This window comes from Kwoniella bestiolae, chromosome 2, assembly GCF_000512585.2.
Source record: "Kwoniella bestiolae CBS 10118 chromosome 2, complete sequence".
NCBI classification, from domain to species: domain Eukaryota; kingdom Fungi; phylum Basidiomycota; class Tremellomycetes; order Tremellales; family Cryptococcaceae; genus Kwoniella; species Kwoniella bestiolae.
Window position 1 is genome coordinate 440,101 of NC_089242.1, and position 23,421 is coordinate 463,521.

Genomic DNA, 23,421 nt, shown 5'->3' on the forward strand with positions numbered 1-23,421 from the left:
AGTTTAAGAAAGAAGGGTAGTCTCGACAAGGATGGAGGTAACTCGGTAAGGGTCGACGTTGGAGGCAGGTCGTCGATCTTCGAGGTAACCGTAACCTTGAGCGTTGACATGTCGAGGAATTCGGATGGAGGCACCTCGGTTGGCAACACCAGCTGAGAAGTTCGTGATGGAGGCGGTCTCGTGTTTACCGGTTAATCGTTGGTCGTTATCTTCACCGTAAACAGCAATGTGTTCAAGATGCTTCTTCTCGAGCTTCTTGATAGCATCTTCGATAGCGGCCATACCTTTACCAGGGGTTCGCATCTCGACGGTGGAGTAGTTGGAGTGACAACCGGCACCGTTCCAATCTCCCTTGAGAGGCTTGGGATGGAGAGATGGCTACGGGGAGGACATAGTCAGCACATGTGATCCCAAGTCGGTAAGGAGAAAAGACTCACTTTGATACCCCATTCTTCACCGATTCTGAGCAAGAGGAATCGAGCCATCCAGAGGTGGTCTCCCATGTCAATACCTTCACAAGGACCAACTTGGAACTCCCATTGGGAAGGCATGACCTCGGCGTTGATACCGGAGATGTTTACACCGGCGTAGAGACAAGCTCGCTATGTCAAATCAAAGCAGATATAAGCATAAACTACGTCGTAAATCTGAGGGGGGTAGAGGCAGACTCACGTAGTGAGCTTCAATGAAATCTCGGGCAAACACTCGACCGGCACCGACACCACAGTAGTAAGGACCTTGAGGACCTGGGAAACCCATCTTGGGCCAACCGAAGACTTGTCCGTCGGCATCGAAGAGGGTGTATTCTTGTTCGAGACCGAACCAAGGTTGGTGTTCCTTGGCCAATTCCATGTTCTTCTTACAGTTGGCTCGGTAGTTGGACTTGTTGGGGGTACCGTCGTTGTCGTAACATTCACAGAGGACGAGGATGTTGGCTCCACCTCGGAAAGGGTCTTTGAAGATGGCAACAGGTCGCTACGTTAATTCCAAAACCATCAGCGACGGTTCGTCTTACAAGCGAAGGGAGGAAGAGTATTCGACTCACGAGGAAGACATCAGAGTTGTCACCTGGGGCTTGACCGGTGGATGAACCGTCAAAGTTCCATTCCTTGAGGTCGGCAACGGAAGCAGGAGCTTTGTCGAGGGTCATGGTCTTACATCGGAGACCACCATCACCGTCAATCCAGATGTCTATTGGTGTGCAAGAAAGGAGAGTACGGGGAAGATAGAATTCAACTTGATCAGCTCATGTCTCACTACCAGATGAAAGGAGGGGATGTCGTGTGATAGAATGTAGTGGCAAGAACAGGACTCACATTCAGCTTGAACTTTGGATCCTTGGTCAAGGGCAAGGTAAGGAGCGAGCAAGTCGACTCGTTTGGTAGCGATAAGTTCGGACATGGTGATTATTCAAAATCTGGTCTTTTAACTGAAAAAGAGAATTCCTAAAAGATTGTTGTATCGCAAATGAGGGATGATATACGATATGCGGTGGTTATCAGGAAAAGAGAAGAGGGGGATATGTTTTTGGTGTTTTGGATTTATTGGGAGGGGGTGATGGGGGTGAGCGAGGTGGGTTTATCGATAAGACGATAGAGGTGGAAGGGATGGGGTAGGAGGATGGATGGATGTATAAATTTGGTTGATGATGGATGATAGATATGCGATGGAGTGGTATGGGTATGGGGGGAATTGCGAATGGCGTTAATGGTTCCAGGGTGAGTCGGTTGGGTTGGGTTGGGTTGGGTTGGTCACAAGACGAGACGAGGGGGGGGGAGGGGGGCAGGCAGACAAGCGAAGGTGAAAAGTGGGAAATGACGAGTCAGAGTGGAATTTCCGAATTGGGTAGAATACAGATATGAGTCGTTAGCACTTAGCACGGCTTTACCGTTGTACAGCGCTTGAAAGGTTACTACTCACAGAGAAATCAAGATGAAGATGAAGATGAAGATGGAAAAAGAAAACCAAAATGCTGTTTATGCAAATTAGATGATGATAATGATGATGAGAATAAAACTGAAGAAGGTTGGTTGGATATGAGTCAAAGTGAAGATAACGAAACAGGTTGGTATATATGAAAAAGATAAAAAAGAGTAACTCGAGTATAAAGAGGGGTTTTATACAGTGGTGATTGACCAATGAGATTAAAGATAAGCAGTGTTCCGAAATACCATCCAAATACTCACTCTCTTATCTGTGTCCGGGAAACAGCTCAGAGGGCAGAAAGATCCTTTGATGCTCTGTCCGCTGTGATAGCACTGTACTAAAACTATGCATAGCTGAAGTGCTGTGTAACCCCCTTCCCCTTCCCTTCCTTTCATCCAACCCCGAACAGCCCAGCCTCAGCCTCAGCCTCAGCCAGAGCTTGGGGGGAGCTCTACGGTTGCTATTCGTACTTGCCCCAACCAATTCGACAATCTCAGGGACGCACTGCTCAGGATGTACGATTTTCCCCGTTGAATTACCTCTTTCAGTAATAATGCGTTTGCTCTACGATCAATCTGATTGGCGCGGCAAACATCTATCACCCAAGGGGAAATATAAAACCGAATGAATGCTCGGTATACCCAAATGGCCGCTTAACCGGTCCGGATTCGACTACTATACTGCAACTCCTGTGAGCCGTGTTACCATGGCGCTTGAACGAGTGAGTGATGCGAAACCCACCCGTTCGATCATCTCTATCGCTTGATGGAATGCTTCCTTTGCAGCAAGCAAGCAAGCATGCCAATTATCATCCGCTGGCTCGTCACCGACGGAATCGCCTTTGAGCTGACTACGAACGATTGAGCTGTGTTGACATACCCAAAGTGGGGTGCTTATCAAGCTCCTGTGTCTCAGTCCGAAGGAAGTCGCCTCAAAGTAACTGATCTCGAGCGAATTGAACAAAGGAGGCTCTAATCTGGTATCACCGAGAGACCGTATCTTCTCACGTCGTCGGGGCTATCGCCATATCCTCCCATCCTTCCGTTCGATCGGTTGATGAATTCTTATCGGGACCTTATCAGTTCAGTCGCGGACAGCGTGTCAGATAACTCACAATGAAGCCTTGGACTAACGATATCTTACTGATCTCTCAGTGGACAGGAGATACCAAGACCTCATCAGAAGCGGACTTCCATCTCGGAAAGGTATTCGCTTGCGATATCGTATCGAACCTCCGGTCGCATGTCATATCCCCAACATGGTGGCTCACAAACAAGGTTGACCATGGTGCTGAGTTCTGATCAACACGTCCCATCATTCATCAGTACGAACCAGCTCATCTTTAGGCTTTACCACATCTAATTATAACGCAACTACCTTTAATGTCTTCGGTTCATGTTCCATAAGTCCTGGTTGAACATTACACTCTATAATCAAATACATTCATTCATTTTGTTTTTTATGTTATCCGTGTATATTTACGACTCAGTCATTATTTATCAAAACATCGCAGTCGCAAGGTATCTTAGATTCAAATACATTATCTCCAACAAAGTCCGTCCTACGCATCTCCATCCTCCCTAGCTAGGTCCACCTCATCGAGCGGTATCATCGATTTTCAATATACCGGCATACAGCACTGATAAGATAACGAGTGACCTAGCTAGAGGACGATCTGGACATTACCAATATCGGCGTGGGCGAAGACTCTGGAATGTCCGGGAGGAGGGGGTGGGAGATGAGGACCTCGTGGTGGACCTCTGGGTGGACCGTGAGGGGGGCCATGAGGTGGGTGTTCGCCTCCTGGTGGTGGTGGGGGAGGGATGTTCACCTCCTGGTGGACCATGCGGGGGTGGTGGTCGATGGTCGCCTCCTGGTGGAGGTGGAGGAGGATGATCTCCCTTCGGAGGTCCAGGAGGTGGCGGTGGGGGTGGCGGGTGTTCACCTCCAGGTGGACCGTGGGGAGGAGGTGGAGGGGGGAGTTCACCTCCTGGTGGACCATGAGGGGGAGGAGGGGGATGTTCTCCCTTGGGTGGACCGTGAGGTGGTGGAGGAGGAGGGGGATGTTCTCCCTTAGGAGGTCCGGGTGGAGGAGGGGGATATTCACCCTCGAAAGCCTCATCCTCGTAAACTTCATCATCCCACTCCCTCTTCACCCTCTCATCTCCACCAGGAGGTAACTTCTTCTTGGGTGGTTCCTCGCCCTTTGGTCTCTTGAACCCTACCAAACCATGTTCGAATCCCCCAGTCTCAGTAACTCCAGTCGTCAAGATATGATGGTCCTTGTATTTCTCAGGGATCGATACATTGTATTGACCAATGGAAGTAGAGATATCGTAGAACCCTCTGAAGTTCTCGGCATGTTGGATAGTAACGTTATTGGACGTTGAGCTCGCTCTGATCTCGGAAGAGGTGTATGATCCTTGAGAGAGGATAGTCAAATTTACTGAGCCGGTGATGGACGTGGCACCTATGAAGGCTGGTTCGGGCGGAGGAGGACCGGGAGGAGGAGGGGGTGGAGGCGGGTGAGAAGAGAAGAGGGATGAGAACCATGATCTCTTCTTTTGCTTGGAGTGTTCATCCTTCTTGTGGTGGTGGTGAGATCTCTTCTTGTGGTGTTTGCTCTTGCTCTTCTTGTGATGTTTGTGATGATGCTCTTCCTCCTCATCATCATCGTCATCGTGGTGTTTGGGTCTGTGCTTGTCATCGTCATGTTTAGGCTTGTGCTTGTCGCCACCGTGGGGAGGTGGTGGTCTTCTCGAAGGACCATCCCATGGAGGAAGCACATGAACCGCAGCACTGATGTTCCCGCTATCGTACCAACCATGAACATGCATTAGCCATCTCTCTTGATGTGTATGATAAAGTGCAGTAAGACGATAAGGCGACTCACGTGACAGTCTTCAATATCAATGCCTTTGAAACGTTGTAGACACCTCCAACAGCCCCAGTAGTAGTTTCCAATTCGACCTTTGAACCGACCAACGAAGGAACGTTAATATCTCCGGACTCGGAATGAAGCTTGAGGTCGCGGAAGGTGATACCTTGAGCTGAGGGGTCGATCTCGAAGTTGAGTGATTTGGAGGATGAGATGAAGAGGGAGGATCTGACTCGGGTCTCGGATGAGGGAAGGATCAAGTAGATCTTGTGGTTGTTCATTTCGTTTGACTATAACATATCGCCCTTGTGCATTAGTAGATGTGGTTTAAATTGGAAGGAGAGAGCACTCACAGAGACGACAAGTTCATCAGCCCATTCACCAGATCTCATCTCCACTCCCTCTACATCACCTTCGTAAGTGGATTCAACAATGATTTGAGCGGACCTCTCGTCATCTTGAGGGGTTACTTCGGATTTAGAAATGATGACATTCCCCTCGGCACCTTTGAAGTTGAGATTGAAGGTCTTTCGTCTGCTCAAAGGGATCGAGAAAGTCGCATTGGCCGTTTGTTGGTTGTCCTCAAGAGCGAGAGCTGTACCATACACTGTAGGAACGACAGTCATCTATGAAATCAGAAATGTCAGTATATGCTGCCTGTGAAGATGACGATGAACTTACCTCATCTTCTTGTGATCTACCAAAACCATCACCACCACATGGAGTGAAACCATCTTTCCCAGCTTGTCCCCTCCATTGGCTAACACCATGCTTGTGGCCATGACCATGTCGACCAATATGACCAAAGACAGTGAATGTGAACCAGACTACAGCGAGGGCCAAGAGAGCTTTCTTCCATTTCGATAATGGTTTCTTGGTTGATTCGATAATTTGGGGGATGTACGCCGCGGTGGGCGATCCAACAGATGCAGGATGGATCTTGCTAACATCTACGTTCTCCTCGTCGCGGTAGAAGTCCACAGCGGACTTTTCATCCGTCGGTACGGGATGATAGGTAGGCAACGAAGCCATGTCGAATGATTGATTGATTGATTTAAACGTCGTTAATACAACAGACGTAATTACTACCAAAAGAGAAGAGGTAAAAGAGGGGAAGAAAGGGTTATTGCAGATGTTCCTGTGGGTTATATGATGGCGCTGATGCCAAGTATCGCAGGTATAGTCGTGGCCGAAAGGACCAGAACCAAGAAAAGATCGTGGGAAATCGGAGCGGTGTGATATGTCGTTATCAGATACTACTGCAGACTGCTGACTGCAGGTTGCGTAGTTTAATTGTTTTCGTTCCTAATGCTCGCAGATGCAAGGACTGCTTGTCTTCCAAGCTCCAAAACCAAAAGTTTTGTTGTGTCGAGCGACTGAGCTGCAGCTGCGGTAGCCTTACCTGCGCAGGATCCACTCGCTCGCCTCGCAGTACTTTATTGTCAATCTGTTGATTTCTCGCAGCATTTTCCACCTGCGCAACAAACTTTGAATATGATGTGCTGCATGAACTCACAGTACGTAGCTCAGGCACGGTGCTTCGGCCGAGTGTGGCGCTTAGCTTTCAGTCCGATTTCGGAAAGAATGTATGGGGTGTGGACTACGAGATGTTGCGACTTTGGTGAGAAGGTGATTAAGAGAACTTGAGAAATACCATAAGCACATGCGCAGGATGTACCTATGCTGCGTCATGCAGGATGCACAGTGGGGCATTGACACATAAATGAGAGATGAATAGAAGGAAGGTGAATGTCGCTCCTTTAATGTCGCTCCTTCAACATCTTTAGCACAACTGCTTACATACATCAGGCCAGACGAGGAAGGGGTGTGGAGAATTGACCGAACTCGAACACTGGAAAGTATGTCTGCGCTGAACTAGCACCGTTGGATGACAGCTGGATCACGTACGGAGAGATCAAGCTTTCGATATTGCGCAGCTTACCGTACTACGGCCTCCTAGAACTCACAATGCCAATCAATGTTCGCAGTGGCACTATTTCTGCACCTATGCCGGGCCCCTCTTCTTGTCATAGATGTCAAATCCAACTATCGCACACTTATGCGAACAATGCACCACCAACTTGATCAAGAAGGCACGAACGAGCATCGCAACATACCGATCTCATAACGCAAATACATATCCTACAAAACAACCAAGACTATCAACCTAAGAAAACCGGTACTAGCGGGTCCAACCACCTGCTCGCCCATTCTACAAGTAGAACAGAACAGATTTAAGCAGGAGCACCACAGGCGGAGGACTTGCAGTAACCGTTAGAGTTGACGATGGTGTTGGGGTCATCTTGACCACCCCAGTTATCGTTTTGGTCGGTGCTGACGCAAGTTGAGAACATAGCGCAGGTGAGGACACCGTCGGTGTGCTTGGGGAGGTAGTTCTCCTCTTCGTTGACATCATAGTAGGTGTTCACGAAGACACAACCTTTTGAGGAAGGAAGAGAAGGAAGTCAGCTTTATTTTGGCCCAAGGATGAAGAGAATCGAATCAGAGGGAGTGGAGACATGAGGGTTTGAAGATTGGAGGGTAGCGAGGTGATTGTGGCATATCGTGAGAGCCGAGGGACATGGAGGGGATGGACGCGCGACTCACCTTCGATTTGGTCACAGGCTGCGAGACAGTCATCGACCGAGGTGGAAAGAGTGTAGGTCATGTAAGAGGCATCTTGAGCGGCAGCACCCATGGTGAGACCCATCCAGACACCGTTGGCGGCTACTCGAGTGTAGTTTTGGTAGGTCACTTGGTACTGCGATATCGATGAGAATGTCAGCATTGTGTCACTACTTGTGATGATATTGGGATTTCACTCACGGTAGTCTCACAAACGGGGTAAGAGAGGGGGTCAACGACAGCCGAGGCCGAGGCGGAAGGAGCAGCCGAGGCGGGGGTGGCAGCGTCTGAGGAAGCCGCAGCGGAAGAAGCAGCAGCGTCAGATGAAGCCGCAGGGGAGGCGGCAGCAGATGAAGCAGCGGCGGATGAGGCAGCTGGTGAGGCTACAGCGGAGGAGGCAGCACCGGAAGCGGAGGGAGAAGCAGCCGCGGCTGATGAAGCTGCTGCACTCGATTTGGCAGGAGCGGCCGAAGAAGATGAGACGGTGGGAGATTTGTAACCCCATGGGAATTTGTGAGGGGGGTTACATTTCTTAGGAAGGTTGGTCTTCTTGTTACCGCCGTTACAGACGTTGTATCGTCCTCTGGAGGAACCGGAACATTTGACCTTGTCGTAGCTGTCAGAGAAGGGCATTTGTTTCCAGTATCTGTTGTTGGAGGGTTTGTTCTTGGAACAGAAAGATCCAGGGGTAGAGTTGGATTTCCATGGGTAGCCGGAAGCACCGTAGTTGGGTTGGTTGCACAAAGAAGTGGACCTTTCCTCAACTGAGATAGCTGAAGCTCCTTGAGCGGCCAAGAGACCGGTAGAAGCGACGAGAGCAATGGTTTGGATGGAGAAGAACATGGTTGTTAAAGACTATACGAGGAAGTCGGGAGGGGAGGTTGGTCGAGAGGGTTGGGTGGTGGGTTTGGGAGTAAGTAAGAGTACTTGGTGGATTCGTTTGGAAGATTGTGGGTGAAGAATTCTTAACAACAGGAGGGGGCGATGAGGGAGTTTATATATCCATTTTTGAGGTAGAGGTCACGTATGCAAAGCTTGCGGATCAAGAGGAATGAGGAAAATTTCCCGTATTCGTGTTATCCGAGACATCTCGTTCTATCAGATGTAACCAGAATGTCTCGGTTCCCCTCCTTGATACAAGAACAATGTGACTAAAAATACATACATTCGCCGGGTTCCTGAACGGGATCTACAGTCTAACAAGCGTGATTCTTAGAAACGTCTTTGAATCGATCGAAGTACGACTTGCAGACACGCGCTCAGCCTTCTTTCCCCTGTCGTCGTAGTGCGGATGCATCGGGTGAAATACAGAAATTCAGCAAAATGTAGATCCCGGATACCGCAATTTGTCTCAGCTGGCAATCGGGTTTTTCTGCCGTCCCCGGGAGAAACGCCTAATGAGAGGGTTCATCGCATCTCACGTTGGTAGGTTACTTCCCAAAGCAGGGTAAATCACGTAATGCGATGTAATGCCTTCTTCTTACCGGACGGAACCTGAAGTTGTTGGCTTGTAAGGGATGAATGATCGAATTTGTGGATGCATACAGCATGTGCTTGCGGATCATCTCCATGCTCATGTACAATACGAGAACAGATGCATCGCCTGTACCGAGGGATAATCTAACATCACCCCGGGATCAGCTTCTCAACTACCCTGTCTATCCATACATGCAGATCTCCATCGCGTCGAGCGTCGTATCCCTCGGCTACAGGAGGTTCCACTTGGGGTGACTGATCGACGTTGATCAAAATTGTGTTGAATGGCGGAGGTATCAAGATTCTGTTTCCGTCACAGATGCTTAGTCATCAAACGTTTCTTCCAATCACAGCGGTTGTCTCAGACAGTCCTGACACCATATTTAGAATTCACGCACCTCAGTTGACCGGCTTGACCCAGAAGTATGACTCCTTCCAATTCATCCATAAACACCTTGGACCTGATTGACGCATCTGTGATTCGGTTTCGGATTTCCGAGAAGATCAAATGGAGGAATTGCGATGCGAATTCCTCGGATAGGATATGGGGTAGTTCATCGGGGTTTGAAAGTTCGAATGTGGCGTTGGACAGTATCACGTTGGTCCTGAAAGGGAAAATCGTGTCGATCTTCACTCCAGGACTGAATTGAATCAAACGATTTGATCAGTTTCAATCTTGGCAATACTCCTGAAGATGGGCTACTCACCACCCATCCACGTCTAATTGATAGGTCCCGCTTATTTTCCCCGCATCCGAATGACCAATCAAGGAATGACCAATCAAGAAATGATTGATTGCATCGGAAGAAGATTGACCCACTGCCATCTGACAATTTGAGGAAGCTTCTAGACCGGCCGTCCTGAAGAGATTGGAGAAGTTCGTAAGAGTCGTGGTTACGGTGTTACATAATTGCCGGTATCTCAATGCGTGGATGATAGGTTTGAGTATGGTCGGTATCGTTGTTTCCGAGGAAATAGGAGACACCAATCTAGTTTTGCGATAACGATGGATATTAAGGAGGTTTAACCTTGCCGAGGAAACAATCAGATCACACAAGGGAGAGTTAGGCGTTTGAGAAGCAGATCTCGTGTCATACTAGCCATTTCACCCGTTAGCGTCGTATGATATGGGCACATGAGTAGTCGTAACTCACCAACTCAAAAGCCAGGGTGTATTCTGCCGCCGGCAGTGACACAGACCTCGGCTCGAGCTCACTCTTGGATATCTGGGACGCTTCGTAACGGAGCTGACAAGGAGCTTCAGTTAACTTCTCAAGTGAAAAAGAACGGAAGACCAAACGTACCACACCAAAGAGATCCTCATCGAACGCCTCCATCTGCGCGATCTCCATCTGCGCTCTCACATCTGATGAATCTCCCAAACTAACGGGAGAAGACCCCACCACAGATCCCGAGATATCCTTCAACGTGACCTTTAAGCGTAGATGGGACCTAGATCCAAAAGTGAGGGCATCTTCTTTGGTCGGGTCCAGGTCGAAAGCAGCCAGACATCGAGATCTCGTCGTTCGTGGAGCTATCATCATCAGCACGACATTCGCAGTATGATAGACTTACCTTCGTCAATGGAATAAGGTATGATTACATCTTTCGACTTTTCACCCGCTACCATCGTCCTTCCAAAATCAGGTTTAGGCACTATCGCCCATTGACCCTTTCCATTTTCCCCATCTTTCAACTTCCTCACATCCCTCCAGAACCTGTCTCCAGCTGTAGCCATCATCTGCAACTCTGATACTGCCGAATCTATCAATGCGGAACATTCATCCAATGCTTGTTGTTTTGCCTTGAGGACCTCTTCAAGTTCGTGTACTTGAGCGTGAGAGGGCTTCGAAGGCTGGGAAGATGGGGTGACGGAAAATGTACCTGGTGGTAGGATTGGCGGTTCTTGGGGGACAGATGCGGGTAGAGAAGAACTTTTGGTCTCTGCTTCGTTGGCTTTAGGTGGTTTAGGTTTACCCTTCTTTGGAGCGGTATCTGGAAGCTGGTTGGGAGGAGGTGGGGGCTGACTGGTGAAGCTTGAGGAGGCAGAGAGGGTCTTGGCGAGTTCGAGGACGAACCAGAGTTCGTTACGTGCGGCACTGTTTAAGAAGATTGACATTAGCACGCAAAACCAAATGAACGTATTTGTGTATGATAATACGTGTTTTGATGTAACTGTCGGGACGGGGACGGATGACATTCACATCGCAATAAGTGTTAACAAAGACTTATTTGGTTTGGCTGAACCTCCAGACTGCCCCAGTTTGACAAAGTTCATGCACTTCAGTCTCATCACATCATGACTCACTTTAACTGTTCATGCACCTCGATCCGCAATTGATCCATATCTCCCCTACTCATCATCTTGAAAGGGTCCCTCTCCTCCTCCTGATCCTCCTTTCTTTCCTCCTTCTTGACTGCATCTGCATCTGGTGGCAGCCTCTCCAACTTTTCTTCGCTAATATCCAACAGGCCATTGGGATATTCGTTCCATATCCTCTCCAGCTGTTCGGTCAGTTTATCATTTGTCGTTCTTCTGTGAGATAGTCATATCAGTAATTTGGGTTTTAGCAGAGTAACCCTCTCATGACAGCACGAGGTAGATAACGTGCCTGAGCAGAAGCAACTCACTCTTCATCGTATAATACATTACCATCGATGTCTATAGCTTGCACTTTCTTTTTACCGAGGGCAGTATCCAGTGTCGCCGGATCGAGCGAGAGCCGTATGTCATCGAAATGTGGTTGTCTCTCAGCTGATCCGTTCATCTTGCCCTCTTCCCGTCTGTGAGTGTGTGGTGAGACGAGATGATCACGATATGTGTACTATGCAAGAGAGCGAAGAAAGATGCATAGCCAAAGAGGTTCCTGCATAGAAGTTTGAGGATGTTGTAGCATACCAAGTCGTGACGTCACCATATCCGAGTTTCAATTGTTATTGCGATTCGTTTGCCTTTGATGATGAATCTCACTTTTGCATCTTGACCATCTTCAAGACCCATTTATCATTTCATCTTCACAATATATTGCACATACCCGACTTCCCTACGAATCTACAAGAGATATGGATTGACGGATATACTAGGCTGAGGCTGAAACAATGGCCATCCCATCAGAGGTCAACTTGCTCCTGCTCATCGAGCTAGCAGCAGTCGTCATCGGATCTTCAGCCTTCTTGTTCTACTGGAATCGACTACTGGGATCAATTGTTGCATTCATCATTCGACTTTACACGTGGAGAAATTACAACGCATACATAGTCATCGGCTCATTGCAGATCGCTCCGCTTGCAGGCCGTATATCATTTAGAGATGTGGAATATCATTCAAGCAACATCTCGGTCAGAGCTCTGCACGGACATGTCACTTGGAGGTATTGGAAATTTAGGATAAGGCATGAGACGGACTCGCAATCTGCAAACACTAAGAGGAGTGAGTAATATTATGTCAGTCGATCGACTTCATCATGCTGATACATGATTAGATAAACTACCATGCAGAATTACAGTCTTCGCAGAAGGTGTTGAAGCCTTTGTGTATAATCGTACTCCCGCTTACGATGCCATCGTGGAGCGGATGAAGAAGCATGAGCGTGAAGAAGCTGCTGCAAAGGGTTCACCGAGATCATCCGACGATATCAATGGTGATCCGGATTCGACATTACGATCGAGGTTGAAGAAGGTGGTTAAGACATCCACGCGGGGAAGTGCAACTACGAAAGGGGCAACTTCGGAAAGTGGATTTGCAGATAATCGTGAGTCAGGCTCACCCAAACTCGAGCTGACAGTGTAGACTACCCCGCAGAACCGGATCATCATAATGTGAACTTGGTCAAGCCTCCTGCACCCGCTGTCAAACCCACTACTGAGGGTGTCAATTGGTTTCGTGAAGCTCTGCCTATCGATATCAGGGTTGATACTGGATCATTCATTCTTGGTAGCGATGCCACCCCTATGGTTCTCATTGGAGATTTCAAAAGAGCGGAAGGTACGATGGAAGTGACGGATTCCCGATCAAGTCTGGATTTATATAAAACAGCTGTCAACCTTACTTTCCACAATGCCAGCGTTCTCATGCGTACCAATGTCGACTATTCTGGTCCCCTCCTTGCCCATGGCAAAAAGGTATACGACGAGCTCTTGAAACGACAACCAGACCTCACTGCGAAGCCTCCATCCGCATTATCGATTTTCACCGGATTTCATCTTCTCACCAAGCAGTTCAAGTTTGTACGGGACCCAAAATTCTCTACTCCTCCTGTGGCCGGTCTACCAACAGACAAAATATGGAAGGGTCTAGCAAGATATCGAGAACCTGAAAGTGGGGAGGCGAAGGCCCCAAAGAGGGAAGAAAGGGAATATGCGAAAGTTACAACGTTACTTGAGACCCACAAGCTCGATTTTACATATTACGCCGATACTCCTGGTCTCGTCCCACATCCGTCCGAAGCTCCTTATATAGACGATCAAGATGAAATAGGAAATGTAGATCTACCGCCGGAATATGGTATAGATATTACGATACATAAAGGGAACGTGAAATATGGCCCATGGGCAGACAAGCAAAGGTGAGTTCAATACCATTGGGACTTCGGCTAATATCGTAGAGAGGCTATACAGAGAGCTTTTGCCCCTTCCCTTTTCTTCGATTCGGAAATTAAACCCAGACTCCAGCCGGGAGACACTCGTGTACATACCACTTTGGTGCTTCATCTCCTATTGCAAGACGAGACCGTCATGCGTATACCTACGAGGGAGCCGTCCAAGGATTGGCAGTTCGACAATGCTCCCACAGATGTCGAAAGAAGGTATGGTTGGTTAGATGTGGTAGTCGGACCGAATTCGTCGATCTCATATACCCAAGATCAGGTTGCTACGAAACAAGGTTACGATTCCATGTTAGTCCTTCAATTAGATTCTGTTGGAATCAGTTCGAGCGTGAACCTGGATACGTTTATTAAAGCGAAGACTTGCAAGGTGAGTCATCCTTTCAGAAGTACAATGCTGACGTATAGCTGTCTATGACTATGCCTACACCTCTCGAGTGGGATGCCCAACGAGATTGGGGGATGGACGTAACCTTGGATACCGCATCGATTAGTCTACTACGAGATCATGTCACGCTTATATCGGATCTGTCGAAGGACTGGAGTTCCGGCGCGTCAGGAGGAGATTATCATCACTTCGTGCCCAACCATTACAACTTCAGGGTCTCACTTATCAACTATGACCTGCACCTCTATATAAACGATTACAATATCGTTGATGCACCGTGGTCTAGGGATTCCAATGGTGAGTTGTGGCTTTCCCGTTCACAGCTGACAGATAGCATTCATGGATGTCTATGGTCCAAGGATAGACGCGTACGTCGCTGTAGCGTCAACGCAATATCGACCAGAATCATCCACTGTTCCCTTCAGCGTCAGTCTGTCCGACGCAAGAGTCGAGCTTTGCGTGCCCAAATGGGATACTCATCGAGCGTTTGGTCCGGACGTCACCGAAATAGGAAAGATAGGTAATCTCACTGCAAAGGGTTCTTACCTGTATTATTCGATACCAAAGCCTGATCATCAAGAAACCCTTGATCTTCATCTAGAAGTGAGTCGTCAAGTCTGTGAACTCAACTGACAGTGCATTAGGGCAAACATGTAGTTTTCAAGGCTCTTGGATGGGTTCTAAGGAGACTGTTTTGTGTCAAGGATAATTACTTTGGCGGCTTCACTCAATTTCGTACAATGCAGGAGTATCTAGAGAAATTCGATCATAACCCGGACTCGGTAGGAGATCCCATAGAAGAGAAGTATAGACCTGGCAGAGTAAGTGATCTATCGATCGGCCACCCAGTCCATGCTAACGCTGTTTCAGTCCGACCCTTTTGCGGTGTTCGTGACGATGAATGTGGAAGAGTCGCTCGTCTTGATGTCAGATGAAATATACAACTGCAAGAAAGGTCTGGTGGTACCTGTACCTCAGCTGCAGATGAATCTGAAATCGGTTGATCATTTCATGGGTGAGACACGGACTTCTGACCATTCTAATATATGCATCCGCTAACATCATCCTTAACATCCCAGAGCTATCGCTTGACGCAACGCCAACATACATTATGGCCTCTCCGGATCTCGACAGCGTATATGCCCGGGGCCGTTGTCCTTCCATCTCCGAGACGGATATCATCTTCATCGAAGGGATAGAGGTCAAAGCCAACAGGCTATTCGGACCTCAGCCACATGCGACAACATATCTTTGTTTATGGGAGATCGTCATTCCGAAAGTGTCAGCATTCCTCAGTCCAGACCTAGTAGCAGTACTTCAAGCTGCAGGAAGAAGTATGGGATATACGTTCTCGGATCCGGAGAATGGCCCTTCGGAGATCTACGTACCCAAAACTCCTCCAGATGGTGAGTCTGAACGATACTGTGCAATGCTGATTTTTTATAGTGACATTCTTCAAGGTCACATTGGACGCAGCAATCATCATGCTCACTTCTGGCGACAGCGCTATTTCTGTCGAAGTACCCGAGGGTCTGTCGCTCGATACAAGCACCTTAGGCACTAGGTCATATAGCTCTATGATGGGTGTGCTGCTACCTTCCCTCACCGTGAATATATTGGAAAGAGGACCAAAGAGAACTTGGCGTCTGGTAGGATCTGCTAAAGCAGGTGCGGCGATCGATATCTTCAAAGCCCCTGCAGGATGGAAAGAATCGGTCGCCCAACAGCAGGAGTTTATCCGAAGGGAAGACGAGGAGACGAACAGGATCTGGTATATGTATCAGGAGTCAAAGCCACCTCGTAAGTGTTCCTTCTCAAAGCCGTTGAATGCGCTGGCTGACCGCATGATAGTGGAACATCATGTCAATGGACTCTACTTGCCCCAACCCATGCAGCAGTCCTCGAAAGGTTAGTCTAAGTTTCCTCCCGATTTCCGCAATGCGGATGCTAATTAATAATGATGCTCCTCCAGACGACGAGTCTGTCAATGAGGAATCAGATCGATCCACCATCGGATCTGAGCACGATGAGATTGCATCATCATCAGCTAGTACCAGCGATGATGAAAACGCATACAACGATCTCAAGTAGGTTGTTTGCTGTACCTGAACAGGTTCATACGCTAACAATAGCTCATCTATAGCCAAGTCCGCCTTCGAAACAGGAGATCAAGATCCTTCGCGACCGCTAGAGAGACTCCGGATAACTCGACCGTCGGCGAAGAGTCCGACACCAATTCCAGCGCGACCTCTGTCAACGGTTCCATCGCTTCGGCAACTGGCTCGAAGTATGGTGATATCGCTTCAGCCATGGCTGTCAAACTCCGGAAGTTCACCTCAGCTCACCGCGGCACCCCGACTCCCTTCGAATTTGTCTACCCTGCATCTTCAACTGGAGGTCCTTCGAGTTCAGTCAAACCCATTGAGAATGGCACGATCATCCGAATTGAAGGTAAAGCCATCAGCGTGGATCTACATTCAGACTCAGTTCCAGCTATTTCAACTCTCCTTATTGGTATGTCTACAAAGAACGATTGTTTCGAAAAACGACTAGATGCATTACTGGCTGGACAGCTGTCTGCGGTGGAAGACGAATCAAAACTCAGCGTGCCAACAGTTTTAGATATTAGTCTGCCATCGATAGGTGTAAGAATATCTTCTCTGGATAGACGACAGGCTTCTTGCGCGACTCAGCTCCAAGGTATCAGCTGTCACCTGTCGCACGGTGTACCCCGAAACAAGCAAGCGATTCTTGATATCTCTACAAAGATATCGACAGTTACTCTTCTGGCCTCAGCCACGACCCCGACCACCTCCGGCATCTCTCTTCGCGATGTGTCCGAACTCAACGATGTCTCCCTCGGTGGTGCTCCTGTGCTCAGGGCTACAATGGAGGGACTCGACATCGCTGCTCACCATAGTCAAGGTGTACGCGTGCAGACGAAATTATCAAAGATTACTCTCGATACTGTCACTCCTGCTATCGATAATATGTTCACTCTAATACAACCATGGCTTGAAGCGACCAAGCGGATCCAAACTACAAAACCAACAGCCATTTCGGATGCTCATGTTCTATATACCATCCTACAAAAGGTTATTCAACATGGGTACGACACCTATTTACCGGCATTTGCCTACGAAAGAGCGTATGGACTACATGTACAAGACTTTAGGAATGTCAGGACACAAACTGGATGGTGGTTGCTAGCTCGATTCCGAGATTGGTATAGAAGGATTCCCGCAGAGCAGACCTTGGAGCCTGAACTTCCCTTAGATCAGATGGCAGAATACATCGTCAGTCAATTGTGCAGAGTGGAAGATACCGTTCATGGAGCCGAGAACGTCATTAGAGAGCAACACTTCATCCAGACTGTGTTCGGTAAAGTCGTCTCGGAACCGACATCTACGCAGAAGAAAGACAAAGCGATGGATGTGTTCTTATACTCCGACCATCTTCGAATCAGCCATCATGGATACTCCCTAGGTTCGAAAAAAATCACGTCAAGTAAGATCATCGTTGATAAAGCTTCCATTGGGGGGTCGAGAGCTACAGGCAAGACGGACGATAGACCGGTCACCCAGATCCAGGCGGTAGTAGCCGTTCAAGAGGTGCGAACTGAGATCCAAGATAGTATACTCAGTTCTGTCAGAGCTTGCCTGGAACAAATGCCTGAGATGGCCGTCAAAGCTGAAGTACCAAAGGCTGCGAGCAAAGATACGAAACTTGTCATCGTCGCTGACGGACAGGTCGGATCGATCAACCTAGATGTTCTGGGAGGTGGACTAAGATTGCATTTCAGTACACGAGATTTTCACCTCGCGAGGCTGGCCAGGAAAAGTGTTGGACTGACGCACGTCCCGCCTCATGATTCGTCTAAAGAGACCTCCACCTTGACTTGCGCCGCTATCGAACTATCGTTATTGCAGACGGAGGAAGGACAAGTTCAGTCGAATCGAGCCTCTGATCGAATCATTGTCAGTCTCAAACCTGAAGGCTTGTCTGTACTATACGATGAGTACCGTTCTACCTCTCGCAAATCTCCTACCCCCGGTATCAAGATAGTAATTGGGCTCAAGCTTCTCGATTTCGACTCAAGACCTCAACTTCGAGCTTTCTATGCCTTTGTGCAAGATTGGAAACAAAGGGAATTACCTCTCTATACCGCCAGTATCAACGATATCCGATCGATACTGGCTGCTAAAGTACCCAGTCAACCCAAATCGAGCTCTCCATCCCCGCCACTGCAACTAGCCGCTGTGGATCTCACGATTGAAGCTTTACATATACAAGTACGAGCTGCTAAGGCACTATGGCTCCGATGGGATATAGGCAAGATCTACGTTTCTCGACAAGCTCTTGATGAAAACGTTCGCTTTGCCATGCGGGTCGCACCTCAAGTGGTCGGTGCCTACGCTTCTTTACGGAAACATAAATCGACTGATTCGTCCGCGCTTCGTTTACCCTCTATCACTGTAATCGGTGATACGAGAACGGTCGATGGTCGTGCGCATGTCTCAGCTAATATCGAACTTGGGTTCTTCACCGGAGTGTTGAAACCGGTCATTCTTGATCGATTACTATCGCTACATCAACAGCTGGCTGCGGATATCACTCAATTTGTTCATGATTGGCAGAACGATGTCACAAAAGCAATCAACCAACGTCATGCAAAAGGTATATCTACTGCTTCTATAGATACAACATCGACAACGCAAACAGATTCGCCAGGACTGCTTTTCGACATACATATTGGAGTAGCTGGTTTACGATTAGGACTTCGAGCGGATGATGTGGCTACGACGCTGTTATTCGAAGCTTTAGCAGTGAAGGGTAGAGCGACGAATCATTTGACAGAGGAACATGCACTACACTGGAGAGCGAAAATCGACCATTTCGGTTTATCTCTGGGTCATCTTGGTTCCCAAGCTCTTTCCAACGACACCGAACCTATAAGAACCCATCGAACCGCTTATATGATCCTCGATGCGGAAGTACAAGAAGTACCGCCTACTCCTCAATCCACCTCAAGGCTGATAATCAACCTCAGTCGAGTACATACGGTCATGCATCCGGAAGCTTTGAGTGAATTGGCCGATCTGTTGAAGAGCTGGATGTCGGACCTGCATACTCTGCGTGATCATCGTTCCGCGGAAGTTGCAGAAGTCAAGGTACATACGAGCAAAGTACTCAAGCGGTTGGAATCGGCAGAGAAGGTCGAACATTCCGAGAAGTCCTGGTTCGCCAACCGATTGGTATTTGTGGAAGTCTCTGGAATAGGTATTGCTATACCCTTGGTCGAAGGGGCCGCTATCGGTGATACGATTCACAGCGATCTACCAGCTCTGTTATACTCTATCCGAGTCATCAGTTTCCAGAATAGGCGGAATGAAACTGCTAGATTCAAGGTTCAGAATATGGCATTACAATTTGTCAGAAAGTGAGTTCTTGTTAGTTCGTGCTTGGCTAACGGGATTAGATTCGATCAAAGCTCTTCTGAGCACTTCACAGGCGATTTCCACGAATCAGTCAATCGGATGACTCTCCCTTCGATCGATATGGAAGCTCAGATGTCATCCACTCCCGAGCTTTGGCAATTGTCCGCTCATTGCTCTGCGACGGATTTCAAGCTTTCATTATCGCCCGAAATCGCAGATGGCATATTCAAGCTTATCGACCTGTTTCACCACGGTAAAGAACGTATCTCCAAGCTGGAAGCTCACTATACATCTGAAATGGCCAAACATCCTTATGAATCGGTCTCTGCAAAATATGATGATCCGTCTTCACCCATAGTCGCTCGACCATCACAACGGATATTGGTCAGGATGTCATATACATTCAACAGTGGTATCGTCGAACTTCACCGTGGATTGTCCGAAAACGAACGTAGAACCCTTAATGCAGATCTGAAGAAGAGTAGACAATGGCATGATACCGTTGTCTTGCCTACTGTGTCCTTGTGGATGGATTACTCGGGACCAAAGGCTAACAATTTAGCATCAAAGGATAATGAGGATACTGATGCGCTGCTTCTTTTCAACGCTGTGAGTTTCTACTTGGGATGAACTGAGCTGACAGAATAGGCCGTTCACGAGAGTCGGAATCTCCTTCGACCCACCATCCTCCCCTTTTTCGTGCAAGTCATCAATCGCATGGAAAGCAGGGCCAAGCAGAAAGTAGCTACTTCCAATATCTCCTCTCCACCTCAACCAGAACCATCTCCCGAATCCACTAGCGAACCACCTGTTTCCACCATATCACGCACTCCTATGGGCAGAATCCGATTACGATTTACTCTGCGTATTGATAAATCAAGACTTCGACTGTCCTGCGCACCCGACTCGAACGCCTATGCCGATCTAAAATGGGAGAGCGGTGGTTTCCTCGCGAGTACCACCATTGGTGGAAACGATGTGACCACTGTTGCTGGTACCATCTCTGGCGTCACTGCATACCTGCGTCACGAGTTCGCTGAAGAAGGTAGAAGCTGTATCGAAGCCGGAGCGAAAGACATGGCATTCTCAATCGCGCATCGTCCTGATAATGGGAACGGAAATCAAAAGGGATTGTCGATCGTACTGGATACTCAGCTTTCTGGTCAATTCAGATTAGAGCAATTCAGTGCTTGGTTGACATTTGCAGCTGTTTGGATCGATTCTGCACCTCCACTGGACTTACCACCGAAATCAGCTATCGTAGAAGCGGCTACCAATTCTGCGCCTGCTCTGGCTCCTACTCCAAATCAACAGAAGCTTGGTATAGTCGCTTTGATCAGATTTAGAAGTATCGATCTCGACGCCAACGTTGGAGTAACCAACGTGAAGTTAGAATTTACCCCGGTCGTCCTTCGTACGATCAGTAATGGCGAATTCGCAGAAGTCGATCTGGACATCGGGGTGACACAGCTGACGGCGAAAGGTGATATATCTGGTGAATTGCGAAGCGAATATATCAACTTCCACACTTCAAGACAATCCTCCCGATCTGCTACACAAGCTGTTCCAACGGTTTTGAGCATGGCCATAGACGCTGGTGATTTGACTGGTAGTTTGCTTCTGCAGGAGTTGAAGGTTATCATCTTCCAGTAGGTTGATCCTCCTCCGTCTCGAAGGTTTGTTTGCTGACGTTCTCTTATAGCTTAGAGCCCGCTACTGTCAAATTGGCGGATGATTGGAAAGCTTTCAACGAAGATAACAAATCCCAGGTCAACCTGTCATTCACCGTCCAGGCTGGTGTCTTCCGCGCAATCGCAAGATTATTGGCCATACCCGCTTTGCTCAATAGACTCTACTCTATAACCAATACCTTCGATTCTCAAGAAAGGGTAGCATCTCAACGATCGAATGTCTACAAATCTACCAAACTTCGTAAATCCACTGAACCCTCGCCTATGGCTGCTGCGATCTTGCATACGGCACGTAAAGCTGGTCAATCCATGAATACCTCAGGTAGCGTACGGACCTCTCAGACTATGCGGTTCGACCTCGGTGGAGTGGAATTAGGAATTTTCAATGCCCCTGCTACGGATGAACATCGAGGAGATTTCTATAGATTCATGATTGGGAAGTGTGAGACGGATCTTAAGAGGAGATTGTCGAAGGAGGGTCTACCAAAGAGAGATTTGAGCGTATTGGTCTCGTTCGTCAGTTGGGATACTAGTGATGGACCTAGGGCGGCGAAAGATACTGCTGGGTCTAGGGTTGTGAAAGAGATGATTGAGTCGGCTTCCAAGCATGGTAAAAGGGAAATAGCTTGGTTACCTCTTATGGTGAGTATGATAGCCTCTCTGTCCTCATTTCATCCTCTTTGGGACTCAAAATGCTGATTGGGCTGCTATGATCTAGACCATGACGATGAACTCGATTGAGGAACCACGACCGCCAGTCATTGTATATGATTTCGATCTAGTGTGGGGAGAAGGTGATGGAGATGTCGCGATCTTACCGTACTTCTTTGAACAGGCTTATAAGACTTTCGATGCGTTCACCAAAGGATTGGAACAGGAACAAATTACCAAAGCCAAACGAAGAGGGGAAGACATGCCTATCAGAAGAAATACCTCGACAGTCAACTTCGATATCAAACATACCAACGGTACTAGCAACACAGACAAAGCCAAAGAAGAGGATGGCGAAGACACCAGTAATGAGCAGTTGACGTTTAGAACGAGATTGGCAGGACAAAGACCTCTGCCTGTACCTAGATTGAGATTGTTGGGAGAAGGAACGAGGCAGGCAATGGTGATCATACCTAGAATTAACGAGTTTTCCGATCAATTGCCTGTGATGATACACAAGGGGATTACATCGCCTTTGGAGGATGGGATGGACTTGTGAGTCATAGTTTGGTTCTATCAATCCGCGATACAGAAAGCTGATGTGGGGAGAGGATAGATTACTCAAACTTTACGAAAAACAATTACCTGATCGAGCGACATAATATCCTATACGTCTGTTCTCTGTATTCTACGACACGAACGAAATAGTACCCTGCATTTATATACCATTATTGTCTTGCTTATGTTGAATGTATTCCTTGGTTGTGCCGGTACTAAACTGCCACGACTCATTGTACAGATCGGATTACGACTACCCTTGAGTTGTCATCATTGACCAGAAGGTTGGATGTCACCACGGTGCGACCTCGTATGAATGTACACATTTCCTTTCTTCTGTGTTTTCCATCATCGATCGTACGCATCCGGATCCATTCATAAATACACTTCAACAATGACAACTTGCCAGTGTGACCTCGAGCTGCATTCTCTACCTGGTTACTGGACAGCTCGCGGTCGTCCTGATCTCGAGAGTAGTTCATGCATTACGCAGCCTCTACACAATGATGGTATGGGTAGGTCAAACTCGAATCCGTCGACTGAGTTTCAACAAGCGGAATTTGACAGAAATTGACGATAGTCGTCCCTCCGATGCTTTTCCCGGATGACCCAGACGTCGGAAAGTTCTTGAATTGGGGATGGAGAGGATGGCCAATCTGTTCAGTTCGCGTATGTACCCGCGCTCTTCTCCTGGCATGTCACGATTCTTGGTGTCAATACTGACTTGATCACACCTTCGGTTGACCAGCTCAATTGCATCAGATATCCGTTCTGTTGTTGTAAATTCTGCTGTGGATCACGATAGATATCGAAAGTCAAGCTTTGAAGGTGAAGAGATCATGTTTAGTACATAAAAACATTGAGGGTAATCTCATAAGAAACAAAGTTCTTCAGATCGATATGTATTACCATTCTCAACTTCTTGATGTGGGACGAGGGTCTGTACCGCTACTAGTGCATAACCTTGGGTTGATGCGCTTTCTTGCAAAAGGATACCCAGGTGGGGAAGTGGGCATCAAAGTCCAGATGAGAAACATCAAAAGTCCAGATGAGATAGGGCAATTTCGAATCCTGATCTAACAGAGATGAAACCATCGGGCGCAGAATCAAATTTGGTAGTCGTCAAGGAGACGAGTTTCAAGCTCGAGCTCGAATTTTCAAAACGACAGGGCAAGTCATCAAACGT

General features: G+C 47.9%; 5 protein-coding genes across 5 annotated transcripts; 1 reads left to right on the top strand and 4 right to left on the bottom strand.

Annotated features, from left to right (window-relative positions):
* Positions 1–3: 3 nt before the first annotated feature.
* On the bottom strand, positions 4–1,401 carry I302_103308 (glutamine synthetase; the record flags this gene model as incomplete). Its single annotated transcript, XM_019188681.1, has 5 exons — positions 4–378; positions 438–602; positions 673–975; positions 1,046–1,191; positions 1,317–1,401. 5 exons carry the CDS (start codon positions 1,399–1,401, stop codon positions 4–6), a joined length of 1,074 nt encoding a protein of 357 aa, XP_019048243.1.
* A 2,188-nt stretch (positions 1,402–3,589) lies between these two features.
* I302_103309 (uncharacterized protein) lies at positions 3,590–5,836 on the bottom strand (the record flags this gene model as incomplete). Its single annotated transcript, XM_065869646.1, has 5 exons — positions 3,590–3,684; positions 3,758–4,737; positions 4,820–5,094; positions 5,158–5,430; positions 5,486–5,836. 5 exons carry the CDS (start codon positions 5,834–5,836, stop codon positions 3,590–3,592), a joined length of 1,974 nt encoding a protein of 657 aa, XP_065725718.1.
* Positions 5,837–7,038: 1,202 nt separating this feature from the next.
* On the bottom strand, positions 7,039–8,272 carry I302_103310 (uncharacterized protein; the record flags this gene model as incomplete). Its single annotated transcript, XM_019188683.1, has 3 exons — positions 7,039–7,244; positions 7,412–7,565; positions 7,631–8,272. The coding sequence occupies 3 exons, from the start codon at positions 8,270–8,272 to the stop codon at positions 7,039–7,041; spliced, it is 1,002 nt and encodes a 333-aa protein (XP_019048245.1).
* A 783-nt stretch (positions 8,273–9,055) lies between these two features.
* On the bottom strand, positions 9,056–11,673 carry I302_103311 (uncharacterized protein; the record flags this gene model as incomplete). Its single annotated transcript, XM_019188684.2, has 8 exons — positions 9,056–9,209; positions 9,304–9,546; positions 9,613–10,001; positions 10,060–10,152; positions 10,210–10,439; positions 10,481–11,004; positions 11,214–11,441; positions 11,537–11,673. The coding sequence occupies 8 exons, from the start codon at positions 11,671–11,673 to the stop codon at positions 9,056–9,058; spliced, it is 1,998 nt and encodes a 665-aa protein (XP_019048246.2).
* A 331-nt stretch (positions 11,674–12,004) lies between these two features.
* On the top strand, positions 12,005–22,339 carry I302_103312 (uncharacterized protein; the record flags this gene model as incomplete). The annotated part of the gene is made up of 18 exons (XM_065869647.1): positions 12,005–12,335; positions 12,388–12,657; positions 12,708–13,470; positions 13,570–13,879; positions 14,047–14,194; positions 14,262–14,500; positions 14,644–14,718; positions 14,768–14,912; positions 14,977–15,303; positions 15,374–15,697; positions 15,749–15,805; positions 15,870–15,984; positions 16,041–19,337; positions 19,389–19,944; positions 19,996–20,984; positions 21,038–21,668; positions 21,745–22,232; positions 22,294–22,339. 18 exons carry the CDS (start codon positions 12,005–12,007, stop codon positions 22,337–22,339), a joined length of 9,111 nt encoding a protein of 3,036 aa, XP_065725719.1.
* Between the last annotated feature and the right edge of the window lie 1,082 nt (positions 22,340–23,421).